General features: G+C 43.5%; 1 protein-coding gene across 1 annotated transcript; it reads right to left on the bottom strand.

Moving 5' to 3' along the window:
- Positions 1 to 9082: 9082 nt before the first annotated feature.
- On the bottom strand, positions 9083 to 14802 carry LOC126335215 (cuticle protein 67-like). The gene is made up of 2 exons (XM_049998242.1): positions 14755 to 14802; positions 9083 to 9506 (listed from the first exon to the last, which is right to left on the bottom strand). The coding sequence occupies exons 1-2, from the start codon at positions 14767 to 14769 to the stop codon at positions 9180 to 9182; spliced, it is 342 nt and encodes a 113-aa protein (XP_049854199.1). The 5' UTR covers positions 14770 to 14802; the 3' UTR covers positions 9083 to 9179.
- Between the last annotated feature and the right edge of the window lie 235 nt (positions 14803 to 15037).

The following is a 15037-nucleotide window of genomic DNA, read 5'->3' as shown; positions in this document are numbered from 1 at the left end:
GTGCTCGAGATGATCTAGGCGCTCAGTCCGGAACCGCGCGACTGCTACGGTCGCAAGTTCGAATCCTGCCTCGGGCGTGGATGTGTGCGATGTCCTTAGGTTAGTTACGTTTAAGTAGTTCTAAGTTCTAGGGGACTGATGACCACAGATGTTAAGTCCCATAGTGCTCAGAGCCATTTGAACCATTTTTGAGCCACAATTGTCAAAAGACTCAGGAAAGAATCCCGAACGCCGTATAGTTTAACTGACTTTCAGATGCTGCCAATGGAGTGGAGTTATGTGGTCTTTGTGTGGTAGGTATATAGCCGACTTTTCGTCAACCCTGCTTTTATCAGCTAAACCAGTTTCAATCACCGCAGAGTGAATTAGCATACAACCTGAAGCCTATCCAGGTAGGTGGAGTCATTGTTTAAAGGATAGTGAGAGAACAAGGAACCCCGTGGCATTTGGTGCATTTAGCGCTCCGGGAAGAGTAATGTTCAATGAACTTTAAAAGAAGCGGTGTAAAACACGTGTTAGGAAGAAGCACGCATGTGCAGATAAAATTTGTAACCAAAGCATCGGAGGACGACTTATACCCAGTGCAGAACTGTGAACAGTATTAGCGGAGATTCGGCACACACCAGGTAGAAAAGTCATCGAACTACAGGAACGCCGACGGAAACGGCTGGGGGGAAGCGTCCGTAGCAGAGCGGCAGCAGCAGCAGCAGCAGTTGGCAGCCGTGGACGGAGCTGTGGAGTCCCAGAAACTGGGGCCGGCCTGTGTGGCGGAGCGGTTCTAGGCGCTTCAGTCTGGAACCGCGCGACCACTAATGTCGCAGGTTCGAATCCTGCCTCCGGAATGGATGTGTGTGATGTCCTTAGGTTAGTTAGGTTTAAGTAGTTCTAAGTCAAGGGGACTGATGACGTCAGATGTTAAGTCCCATAGTGCTTAGAGCGATTTTTGAAGTGCAAGTAAACAGAATAGGTGTGCAGAGAGCAAATTGTCACAGAGGAAGGTCCAGAGGAGGAGGGGGCTTTAATGGATATGGAAATTACGACAGGAACAGGAATGACAGTTAGCAAAATCAGCAGTCAGCTGAGAAAGTGGAACAGCATTCCAGACAGCCGAATGAACGGAACGCTACGGCTAATGCCAGAGTAGTCTGTGAGGAAAAATAATAGCAGTATGTAAGGGTGCTAGCGTTTTCAGGCTGCCAAAACATAGATTAAATTCGCTAGCAGAGCGCTTTGTAAGTCAGCAATCAACACAACATCACAGCAGCGGTACAGGCACAGTAAACATATCTGAGGAAGCAGAAGAAGTGAGAATATTTCCCTTCTTAAGGAACAGTAGCAGAATTTTGTGAAAGATGAGACGAAAACCACGAATCTAGGAACCAGTTTAGGAAGGAACAGGTGCTACCTGATGAGATTGTGGAGCAAGATATTAGTCCAGTTGAGCACTGTAATAAGAAAAAGGATCCTATAGGGAACGTGGAAGAAAGCCGTGTGCATGGGGACTGTGTAGCAGAGGAGGAAGGTATACCAGCAAATGAAGTTTTAGGTAGAATGGAGGAGATTCTGTCTGATAGTGATGGAGCAGTTTGAGATGTAGGAGAAGGTGGAGGTAGAGCGCAAGAGAACTTATCAGATAGTGATTCATCTACAGCAGTAGATGGACCTGTGGGTTATTTTGAAAATTGTGACAACGTATAAGGAGAGTTGCAGAATCTGAGAATATTAGAGAAGGTGAATTTTTGGAGAAATGTTGTGACTTGTCATTGGTAGACAAATTAATTAAAGCTGCCACAATTAAAGAGGAAGGAGACCTCATAAATATGTGTGTTATGTCCGCAGAAGTTATAGGGTTCGACAGCCGCAAGGTAGTGCGTGATTTATTGGAGGAACCAGATTCTGAAACCGTTGAAAAACCATCAGTACACCCGATGGTTTTTGGTGAAAAAGTACGTTGCTTACTTGATAGTAGTTCAGATTTATATGCAGTGTCAAAAAGGTTTACCGATGCTATTCGCAAACGTATAAAAATAGTTATTATGACCGTCTCCAGAATAAACATCGTAGTAACCATCGGTAAAAGTAAGAAAGCAGTACCTCACGAGGTCATGCTAGTTTTGGAGATGTTGGCTGGAGCTGATTTTCTGAAGAAATACAGAGGGAATTTCAATTTTCTGAATAACGAGGCTGTTACAGTATGTGGAAAGCGTCTGACAGTGCCATTTGCAGGAAGAAAGCGACATCCGGCAGGTGAGCTATGTGAGGTAACTGTACGTTGCTGCAGGAAAAGAGAGGATATCGTGAGGTACAATGAATATGGAGAAAGGAAGGAAAAGTATATCTACCATTGCAGAGTGTAGGAGCAGACAACTTGAAGCCTATGCAGGTAGGTGGAGATTGTTTAAATAGAGAACAACCCGCCCCGCCGCAAACTGAATCAATTTTTTTGTGTGTCAGTACTTTCAATACAGTGAACAGTTTTATCAGTAGATGCACGGCAGGCTAATGGAGAGCGTCTGAAACACGAAAAATTGTAATAGCCACTGAGAATTGTTTCCAAAAAACCGAACGCCTGGGTATGTTACGTGCACGAAGCGTTTGTTTTGTCGAGAAAAGGCAAATAGTAACGAGCCTTTTTCCATGAAAATTCGAATAAAATTAATTCGTTCATGTCAGATATTTTCTGTATGTGCTGGTGAACAAAAAAGAAGTTGGTAACTTGGACAACGAAGTATACCAAGAACCCATGAACACACACAATTGCCTAGATCGAGATTCATATCATTATCCAAGGCAAAAGTGAGCTATTACAAAAATATTAGCTGCTCCGGCGATAAAAGTCTTTGAACCTGAACTGCTTTATGCAGATTTGGAAAATGGTTCTTCATTCTCTGAAAATTTAGATCGCCTCGTAAATGTCGTAGTGATATACAGCCACATTTTGCTTCCATCCATTCAGGACGTTAATGGCCACATTGGAAGGATCTTGAGGAAACGGAATATCATCGTAGTTCACAAGAACATAAAAAAGAATGGCAATACCCAGGGCCCTGCAAGGATGCACGCTGAAATGAAATAATTTACAGGATTACATCTATATCTGATTTCATACACCGCAGGCCACCGTACGGTGCGGGGCGGAGGGTACCCTGTACCACCACTAGCGGCTTCCTCTCCTGTTCTACTCGCAGACAGAACAAGGGAGAAACGATTATCTATATGCCTCTGTATGAAACCCAATTTCTCGTATCTTACCTCCGTTGTCCTCACGCGATGTGTATGTTGGCGGAAGTTGGATCGTTGGGCAGTCAGCTTCAAATGAAAAGAACGTCGCCATCCCTCCAGGGATTACCGTTTGCGTTCCCGAAACATACGTGTTTCGAACCTACAGGTAACAAATCTGGCAGCCAGCCTCTGAATTACTTCGATGTTTTCCTTTAATGTTACCTAGTGCAGATACCAAACAATCAAGCAGTACTCAAGAAGAAGTCGCCCTGGCGTCCTGTATGCTGTCTCCTTTACAGATGAACCACAATTCCAAAAATTCTCACAATAAACTAAAGTCGACTATTCGCCTTCCCTGCCACAAATGTACTTGGATACTACTAGAAGAACGGTGAAACGGCAGGTAAAAGAACAAAAGGACAGATGTGGAAGAGGAAAAACAGATGAGCTATTGCGGAACACATTTTGCAGCTAGGAGAGTGCGATGTTATGAGACTCAGGTCCCGGATAACGAGACCGGATATTACGGAAGGCTATACGGAGACAATTTTAATCTGAAAGAGTAGCTTGTGAAAGTGAACGGTATCTAGATAATGGTAATGGATGATGGCAACCGATAAAGGCCAACTGCCTTTGAGTTTTAGAAACAGGCGCGGGACCATGGGGACACGGTAATCGCCCTCAGTCAGAAGCGAGCCAAAGTGCTAGTGGCACTTCATACAAACTACAACTGCCTCTGAAGACGTACTCCGCAAAAAAAGTGTTCATATGTGTGTGAAATCTTAGAGTAATTATCTGCTAGGGTCATCATTCCCTAAGCTTACACACTGTTCAACTTAGATTATCCTAAGGACAAACACTCACACACCCATGCCCGAGGGAGGACTCGAACCTCCGCCGGGACCAGCCGCACAGTCCATCAGTGCAGCGCCTGAAACCGGGTGGCTAATCCCGCGCGGCCGTGCATCGCACACGGGGTTGGAACGTTGCTTTTCTCCATTAAATTCTTTCGACAACAGCATGTAAACCCGGATTATAAGTGTGTGATCTCGGCCGTGGGAGTTTCATTTTACAATTTTAACCAACTGCTTTCTTCATTATGTAATATTAACTATTAATTAACATGAACATCAAATTGCTAGTATGTACTTAAACGGAGGTTTTATTTTAGTGAGGACAAATGCTTAAACTCTGTGGAGAGTGAATACCATGTCTTTTAGAGCTGTCTTGTCTCTTAAGACACCAATACTATTGTTATATAAACAACGATGCACACCAGTTGATAACGGGCAACAGTCCTCTGTTTTAGTGTTAAAACTGGACATGGCTTAATTCGTGCAAAATCAGTCATAGCACATAATAAACGTTATGTGGACTGTCTTGTGTAACGAGTGGGAGAACAAGGTCACCTACTTCTATGCCAAAATGCCTACTTTCTGCAGTAGTAGAGTAATTGAAATATTTCTATCTATTTCATAGTCCACTTTAGAGTATTGAGAAAAAACGCATATTATACAATATATTATTATCGTATTTTACAGTTTCAATATTTTTCAACTCATTGACTGAAAGATTTTAAATATTGTTGAAAGGGTGTAACTGATTACTTCATCAAGTCCCCAGAATCCGAAATTCACTTATTTATCGACAACTATTTACATTTCAAGTGTAAAACAGGTAATCCCAGACTGGTAAAAGCACTCCGTCTCCAGGCCAGAAGTGGCCCATCGGGACCATCCGACCGCCGCGTCATCCTGAGGATGCGGATAGGAGGGGCGTGTGGTCAGCACACTGCTCTCCCGGTCGTTATGATGGTTTTCTGTGACCGGAGCCGCTACTATTCGGTCTAATAGCTCGTCAGTTGGCATCACGAGGCTGAGTGCGCCCCAAAAAATGGCAACAGCGCATGGCGGCCCGGGTGGTCACCCACCCAGGTGCCGGCCACGCCCAACAGCGGTTAACATCGGTGATCTGACGGGAACCGGTGTACCCACTGCGGCAAGGCCTTTGCCAGACTAGTAAAAGGATTATATTTAATGATAGCAGTTTCTGCGTTTATAAAAGGCACGTCTCGATGTGGCATGAATCCAGAATAAATTGCGATGAAGTCCTATCACTCTGCTAAGTATAACCTTACTGAACTGTGCGAGAATGTTATGACATTTCGAATAAAAAGGGGACCTGAATGACTAAAGCACTCCACTCATTTGTCTTATGACTGCGCTCGATAAGCTTTGGTAGCATAAGATCTATGGTGTAAATGCTGTTGGCATTGTAACGAAGAATCTCAGGATCCTCATATCTAGCGGGGGCAACCTGAGAAAGGCATTGCAACGTAGTCGTCTGGTATAAAAGCTATGCCGAAATAAAAGGAAGTGGAAATGTCTAACTTAATTCGTTGTGTTCGTAACCATTATCTCGTGATTAAAACTGTGGGGGACGCAGTGGGTGGTGGTGGTGGTGGTGGTGGTGGTGGTGGTGGGGGGGGGGGGGGAATTGGGGGAGAGGGGAAGAGGGGAGAGGTGCGGTTGAGTGTACGCTGATGTGACAACAAAAGTGATGGGTTACCTCCCGCTGTCGTGTCTCTTTTGTCGGGGCACGGAATAGTGTGGCATCTCCACGTGGCAAAGGTTCCACAAGTCGTTGGAAGTCTCTTGCAGAAATACTGAGCCATGCTATCTCTAAGGCCGTCCGTAATTGGGAAAGTGTTGCCGGTGCAGGATTTTTTTGCACGAACTGAACTCTCGATTGAGTCCCATAAATGTTATATTGGACTCATGTCGGGCGATCTGAGTGGCCGATTCATTCGCTCTAACTGCCCAGAATGTTCCTCGAACTAATCGCCACAAATTGTGCGTATTGTCAGAAACAGTCTGAAAGGCCTGTAATGGCGTTGCAGGGTATATTGTGTAATTGCTAAGAAAAAAATACAACGCGTTGCGCCGTTTCCGATTTAACTAGCACTGAAGTTAGCCGATAAGGTCATTATGCGAGCAAATTCAGGCCGCCAACCACATATATTTAGTATCAATTGTTCTCTTACTGTAGACGATTAGAAACGAGATTGCTCTGTCTTTGGATCGGGTTCGATCCTTACTACCGCCATAATGTCCAATTTTTGTACCGCTCTCTCGATCGGTTTTAGGAAACGAAACGAAGAACATGTCTCTGAATGGCCTCTCAAATATGCGCCTGCAACGGACTGATTTGCTAACTTTAATGCTAATTAAATAGAAAACGGCACAACATAGAGAAATTTTTATCTAACAATTATTTCTCAGCACAGTTTATCCTGAAACACCCTTACACACGTTCTTCAGACTGTTTCTGACGACGCTGAATACCATGTACAGGGCGAATCACATAAAATTTTGCACAAATGGGGAGAGCTATTGATGTGCGTTTTTCACAGAATGTATTGGTAGTCAGGGGCTCGTATTGTTAGCCAATGAAAAGATTGTAATAATACTGAGAAAATGTACCTTCTGTGCGAATATTAAGCCGATTGAGCATTTTTAACACCAGCTGTAACTTGCTGCAAGAACCGTTTTCCTACATTGGCTGACCTAAACAGGGCCGCCTATGAAGAGATGGATAAGACTAAGCTGCAATGTTTCGACTACCTTGAGGATTCAAGCACATTGTAATGCGTGGAACAGAGCAACACGAAACTGTATGTTACGCTGCAATAGATTGTAATTATACACACGTGCACTTTTATTAGTATGCCGTTGTTTTGGTTACTGCTTTTGTTCTTATTTAACAGCAAAATTAATATTTAGTTTCAGAAAGCTTACTTTTTCATTCCATGCTCCGTTTCAATGTAAGCACAGACATGTTTGCAGATATGCAGGTAATGAAAATCTTTTTTTATTGTGGTTTTCGATTGAGGAAAATCTTAGCTGGTGCGTTTCTGGCGCCACTTTCCGCCGATCGTCATTTTGATCTTTGAGTCGACTTCGATGCTTATTTGTTTTCTGCTCATCTTTGGCGGCGTGGATTTAACGGCAGCGCGTGCGCTCTGCCGGGGAGGTTCGTCGGGATCGGCGGTGAGCGAGATTCACGTGGGACTGTGTACGTAGGCAGGACGGCAAGAGGATGAGTCGGACAACGAAGGAGAGGGGCCAGCGGCTACGGCGTGTTGAGTCGTGAGCGCAGATCCACCGCCCATGGTGATTTGGTTTTCCTACAGGTCGGAAGCACAAGCTCTTTCGAGTCTATTATAATCTACGCCGGCCGATTGAATTGGAGTCGCCGAGTTGCTTCGGTGGGTTGCGTGCGGCTTAATTGAATATGCCAGTGTGCTAAAAATCATTTGGAATTGTTTCAGTTTTTTATCACTTACTTCAGTGTCGTGACTAACTATCTTGACGGCAGTTCAGGAAATGTGGCTACGCCCAACCAACCGACAGGAAGCGTGGTTAAAGATGTAGCTAGATGTGCGACAAGAGGTAAGTCCGGCTTTGGCGTTTCAACAAACACCGAGATACGTCCTCTATTCTACTCTGTAGTTCGTTTGGTAGTGTGGCGTGTAAATGTGCGCCGAGACCATTCTTGTCATCTTAACTTTAGGGCATGATTTTTCGCGAACTTACTAATCAAAGTTTAAGGGCTGGCACTGGCCAAGTAACTCACGGAGGCTAATTTGTTCCTATTCAGTTGTATTGATCACCTGTTCTCTAGGTAAGATTGTGTAGTTTATGTCTCAGAATATTGTCTGCCGTTCATGTGTGTTGTGTTACAGATAATTGACAGCGGTCGACGCGAGCAAGTTGTGACAGTTGCATGATTCCATCTTTCCAGTGGAAAATTGTGGCATCTGAAGTTCAATTGCAGTGCCAAGTTGAGTACACTTCTATGTCATTTCCTGTCTCGTGGATCTCTCGTATTGATTTGAATCCTTGGTCTGCTCGCATCTATCGCTAATTCACGCGCAATATTGAAGGAATCTCGTTTTAGTGATATTGTCATATGGTCATGTTCTAGTTGTAATAATTCTACGAATATTGTTGATTAAACAACTGAGTAAGTAAATTTGAAGATTTGTTTGGTTAAAAATAAAGCACCTCTCTAATTGTTTTAGTCATTTGTATATAGTTTTGTTTAGGAAAGTTGGCTAGCCAAACCTTAAAAGATCTGTGTTCTTACCCTTAAACTGTTGCTCAGCTGATTGGAAGTAATGAGTTGTGATGGGAATTGTATGTACATTTGTCCTATTTGATAAAAGCTTTATCTGAGTATATTTACGTAGACATATTCGGATTTCAAGTTTTATGGGTCTTGTTCCGGTTAAAGAAATTTATTTGTTATTTGTCCAAGTGATCTGGCCTTGTAAGGCAGTCTCCTGTAATATTATGTTTGTGATTTTATAATGCTTTTGATTGTAAAAAAATATGTAGCAACTACCACGGATTATTATTGTGATTTTGGTGTGGCACTACCATTAATCATTTCAAATCAATCATTGTAATATTTCGCTGCAACGTGAAAGCCTTTGTTTTAATCATTGGCACCCCACGTCGCTTATTATATCCCTGGCACTCTCTACGCTACTTTAAGATAATACAAACATTTCAGGATCTCATCTGTCATGTTTTTAGTGAGTGTTATTTTTGGACCCCTCTAGATCTTCTATAACATGCATTTTCTGATGGGAATGTCAGGTACAACATTCTGTCGTAGCAGAAATGCTTTATATTTTCAGCCCGATCTCCTTAACATCACACTGATTTAATCTAGAATATCCATACCTATACAGAATTGTTTACGAGAGTCAAAGAACGGAATGATTGAGTACTGTAGTTCTGTATGTTAGTTGATGACCTTCTTACAGTCTGATGTCAATAAGAAAGTCGTGTAATAATGTCGCAGAAAGTTTTTATTTACAGAAGATGACAGAGCTCGAAGGAAAATAAATAATCAGCAGAAGAGCTGAGGTTGAAGTGCAGCCTCAGTGGTTAGTGGTAGTAGGCGGGGGCGGCGTAGGCCAGTGCGGGGGCGGCGACGTGGGCGACGGCGTCGTTGCTGACGCGGACGTCGGACTTGGTGACGCTGGAGTAGGGCGTGTCGACAGTCTTGGTGTAGGTGGACACCTGTCCCAGGTTGCCGAAGCTCCTCAGGATGTTGGAGCTCTGGGAGGTGATGGCCGCGGGGGCGACGGCCGCGGGGGCGGCGTAGGCGACGGCGGGGGCGGCGTAGGCTACGGCGGGGGCGGCGTAGGAGACAGCGGGGGCGGACAGGTAGCCGGCGCGGGCCACGGCCAGCACGGCGGCGAAGGTGAACAGCTGTCGAAAGACGGCATAAAATACAGTGACCCACACCTCACTTTAAGGCTTCTTGTTTCTTAGTAAGGTGAGAATAAGCCACATGTTCGGCCTTCAGAAAATACCCAAAATACATTGACACTGCGTATTCTTCTGCCAAGGCTTTTTCCTTCATGCGAGAACTTAAATGAACATGAACGAAGGAGCAGAATTAATATTTATGAGAGTGACAATTCAAACTAAAGATGTGAAATGTTGGCAAATCATCGGTGCTGATTTGGATTTTATTTTCTACGTCTAAACATCCTTGGCTGATAATAATCGACGCCAGATTATCAATATTTTTAACATCCATGACAAATGATGAATTCGTTAAATGGCGTAAAAACTCAACGTTATTAATCAATAAATATGTCCAATATCTTTATGTCTACCGACTGTAAAAATAATATTTTTGGCAGAAGTTGTTCCTCAATCTATAGTGTTATTAATAGAGCATATCCTGCTTTTGAGAAAAGACTTTGTAGACTCCAGATACACACATCAAAACAGTTTTGCATCATCTCGGTTCCGAGAGTTCCGGAACTTGTACAGAAAATTGCAATAGAGATCAATATAAACATCATTCCCGGCCTTTTTATTGCTCATGAAAACCACACATTGCATGTTGTACCACCATAAAGAGAGACCTTGAGAGGTGGTGATCGAGATCGCTGTTCACACCGGTACCTCTTAACACCTAGTAGCATGTCCTCTTACACTGATGCATGCCTGTATTCGTCGTGGAGTACTATCCACAAGTTCATCAAGCCACTGTTGGTCCAGATTGTCCCACTCCTAAACGGCGATTCAGCGTAGATCCCTTAGAGTACTCGTACTTGGTGGCTCGCGTCTGTAGAACATGCTGGCCAGTCTAGTCGAGCGATGTCGTTATTGTGAAAGAAGTCATTCACAAGATGTGCACGATGGGGGCGCGAATTTTCGTCCATGAATGCCTGAGCGAGGCATGTTACCAACAGTCATCTCTCTGTATCTCCTCCATGTCCGAACAACATCGCTTTGGTTCACTCCGAGACGCCTGGACACTTCCCTTGTTGAGAGCCCTTCCTGGCACAAAGTAACAATGTGGCCGCGGTATCGACCGTCTAGGCACGGTTGAACTACAGACAACACGAGCCGTGTACCTCCTTCCTGGTGGACTGACTGGAAATGATCGGCTGTCGTACCCCCTCCGTCAAATAGGCGCTGCTCATACATGGTTGTTTACATCTTTGGGCGAGTTTAGTGACATCTCTGAACAGTCAAATGGACTCTGCCTGTGATACAATATCCACAGTCAACATTTATCTTCAGCAGTTGTGGGCACCGGGTTGATGCAAAACTTTTTTTTGAGGTGTGTTTTTAAGAGCAGCTTTTACCTTATGGTAGGTGGTACCGATGAAGTACTTTTAACACTTTCAAAGAATCTTCTTTAACATCTAGCAAGGTGTCTGCGATGGAAGATCCATATCTGTTCCTGTTTGCAAATGATTCTTTACTTGTTCTATTTTATGATGCTCACTCCATCAACCAATTTGTTTCTCTGTTTCATTGTAATGTATAAAGGTCTTTCCCACATTACTTGACCCCAAAAAAGCATGAACTGGATGAAAAATGAAAGGAATTAACCGACATCTAACCACATTTCTGACTTCGGTAAAAAGTATTGCTTCTTCACTTCCGATACCACCACACTCCTTGGCCAACTATTGAAAGTCGTAAATGTGTTGCATTTTGTCGTTTTGAGAATTTTTTCAGTGAAAGATTCGTTTAAATGAATGACGAAAAACTTATTGCCAATGTTAACCATCATGTTTCTCTTTTCTTTCTTCCTACATCGAATGTTCATATTTTGTCTTTAACATCGAAGTTAAGATGTTTCGTGGATTTCATTATCATTAGTAAATTATCGTTGTACAGTGTGGGTAAAATAAAAACGGGCCAGAAATTATTTCCTGCCCCTGAAAATAAAAGACCCATCTTACATGATCTGCATCCGTGGCCGGCGATGTAATTTGTATTGCTTAACGTAAGACGGATGAAATATTTTCCGGCCCACTTGTATTTTATCCAATCTGTATAAACTCCTGAGTGATCAGTTAAGATCTCTAGCTCAATTACCAGTAAGAATTGAGACAAATGCTGAGATAATTACTTTGAACACGACATGGATGATTTACCCCATTCCCACATTCAGAGTTTGCAGTCTATTTCTAATGACCTAATTGTGTTCAGACTTTAAACCCCATTTTCTTTTTTCCTGCCTTGGAGGATAGCCATTAACGATCATGAATCCGGTGCAATAGCCGCATCCACCTGCATACTGATGTACAAATACGCCGTAGGAAGAGGACAATACAGTCGATGACTTATGTGTCTCCCGACACTAGTCACGTAGTTTTTACATTTCATTTTAAGAAAGGAGTATTGGAAGTACCAAAAACGTCTGTAAATAATATTTATCCACACATAACTAGTTTGGTCAAGCGACCATATTGAAATCATGGATCAAAATAGCAACAAATTTAAGGATGCCAGCACTTGAAGATGGTCACTTCCTTGAAACCTGTTTCGTCTGAGTAAGTGTTATTCACAACAGATTTTGGTGGTTCCATGATGCTGTTGCTCAACTATACTTAAGCTGTGCGGAACAGAATACACAAAAATCCTATAATAGGAACCAAATGTGAATCTTGCCACCTTGTGGGGTTTGACACCGTCAGCTGTAACCAGTATAACCATTAAACAATTTATGTATCGATGGACTGAAATAAACTGTAGAGTTAGCACACTGCACCATACTTAAATATTGATCCATGCTGACCTTTAAAAATGTCATTCATAGTGCCTCATGTAGCCAGATATTCCTGTCAGTACGAACGTCACAGGTGATATTTTAAGTGCCATGATAGCAATGCTGAATAATTTCTACGTCTCCTGCTCCGTTAGTATCATGTAGTGTACAAAAGTAACTGATGAGTAGAACAACAATAAAATGAACTAATATTTTCCATTCTTTTGAATTATTTTCTGTATTTTGACTTAGTGGAATTATTTCATGAAACTAAAATAATAACAATGGAGGTGGTTGTTGTAGGAGGAAGAAGAGACTGGGTAGTTCTGTATTAAGCAGTGCAGAAAATACACGCTACTTTTATGTAAACGTATGTTAACTTTCTTCTCTTTAATAAATCGCAATGTCAGTGTATTAGGAGGATAGTTACAGAAAAGGAATACATAGCACAAAGCAGGTCGTCGTGTGAACAAAATTGTAGTGCATATTTGTAGACTTCCACGACCAGTGTCAGTCTGAATAAAATAAGTTTGGTTATTAGGCCGCGTCCCTATGAAACGTTCAAGCAGTTGCAACTTTCTTGCATGCTATGTCGTTCTTTAGTGGATACAGGAGAGAGGAACAGATGCTGTTGATGTACAGAGACCTCAGATAATAATTTATACTACATCTCATATCAAATAATAATAAATAATACATAACTTTGTTGCTGTACTTGCAGCGTCTGTTGCTACCAGTAATTTTGAACGTTGGATATACAAATATCGTAGATTTCCAAAAACTAATGTCCAAATGTGTGTGAATTCTTATGGGACTTAACTGCTAATCTCATCAGTCCCTAAGCTTACACACTATTTAACCTAAATTATCCTAAAGACAAACACACACACCCATGCCCGAGGGAGGCAGTCTATGACTGCAGCGCCTAGACCGCTCGGCTAATCCCACGCGGCGCAGATTTACAAATCAGTCACTCTTGAGTACAATAACTATTCAGTAGATCGCGAGCCCTAGCCACTATGAAAGTCTGTAAATGTTATTCAACTGGCAAACACGCAAAATGAGCTCATTGCTTGTGTATTCGAACATAAGTACACCCGTCGCTGGAGCTTCGGAGACTGGATGCTTGCATCTTATTGGCAGCAGCGTAATCGTTCGTGGCTGCGACCTCGTGCCGCGGTGGCTGCTGTGGGAAACATCTACATCTACTTCATATGGATACTCCGCAAATCACACTTAAGTGTCAGGCAGAGGGCTCATTGAACCGGCGGTGGCCTAACTGGTGGAGCGAGTATTTCAACGTACTGCCCACGGGACAGCGACCGATGTTGTAAAAACAACGAAAATGCTGCTGACATTGCGATCTCCTTTGCAGCGATCTCTTCAGGGCAACCAGCTGGTCGATTGTAGTGAATGTCTGTTTGAGTTGTAAGATGGCTACCGACGTCACGCTCTGGGATGCCACTGGACAATTCGAGGAAAAGCTTGCTATGGAGGAGTAGCTAAACGGTAGGTTATTGGCTGTGCTCCTGTGACACGTGGCTGGTACGCAATAGCGGATGGGCAGCTTGTACGCAGGGGTATTTTCCCGCAGCAAGACGTCGATGCTGCACGGCAGATCTCTCGTGGCCGCATGTTTATACTGAGCTGCTGGCTAGCGAACTCATGCGGCCAGCTCGGAAACTTGTAGCCGTTATCCCCGTTCTTGCTGTTAGGGCGTTTAATTATTTCGGCAGCGTCTCTGATGACGTCCTAACAGCATGAACACATACAAGTTACCCTTCGGCTGCCAGCTACACCAGTCCATAAGGACCGCGTGTGTTATTCTCCAGCCAGCACCTACACGTCACTCACGTTCAACATTATAAAAAATCGGCCACAAGAGGAATGCTGTGGGATGTCGCTGCAGGAAAACACTCACCATTATTCAAGCTGCAGATTAGCCATTGCTACCAGTAACCTGCCAGAGGAGCGTAGACTGTCCAATGGCGCTCAGACAACCGAAGTTGTCAGTAGATAAGGGAAGAAGTTCACTAAAATCCAGTTGTTAGCCGCCCTGAAGAGGACCGCTGGTAAGTTGCTCGAAACCTCGATAGTTTAGTTGTTTCAAGTTTTCGTAATTACCGGGCCTAATACCAAAATTGAGTTTATTCGAAATTTATAGCAACTGCGTAGCCTAAACCTATATAGGTATGTTGAGAATATATCTTCAGTAGACTGAAACGGTCTCTGTGTCTTATTTATTACTGTTAGGCTTCCGAAGACGTAGTTAAAATCAAGGACTGTTGGTGCTGCGCCAAATTATGTTTGAATAAGCGTTACGTAATGGTTGTGGATCAACTGCTGCGCTATATGTCTCAGCTTCAGATGGTCAGAAACGGGAGTATTTACAGACGGCATTGCTTCTAGAGAATACTAGCTAACATAGACCCGTACCTTGAGGGCGACCATGTTGCTTGATGTACAGGTGGTTGACTGTGGAGCTGTGCCGGCCGCTATCCGTTATATAGCTGCCCGACCGCGGCAGGGTTTCGCTGCCAGGACCTTGGCGCAAGGTGTCCGTGACGACGGCCAGTTTGGCGAGGAACTCGTTCAGTATGACACAGTGCCCCAGTATTAGTCATGCAGGCACATTAAAAATGAGACTGCGAGCGTAACTGCATCGCCGGTCTCATATTTTGCTGTCTCTCTTCTGGCCGCGCTATCAAATGTTCAAATG

This window comes from Schistocerca gregaria, chromosome 1, assembly GCF_023897955.1.
Source record: "Schistocerca gregaria isolate iqSchGreg1 chromosome 1, iqSchGreg1.2, whole genome shotgun sequence".
Lineage (NCBI taxonomy): Eukaryota > Metazoa > Arthropoda > Insecta > Orthoptera > Acrididae > Schistocerca > Schistocerca gregaria.
This window is presented reverse-complemented; position numbering and strand designations above follow the sequence as displayed.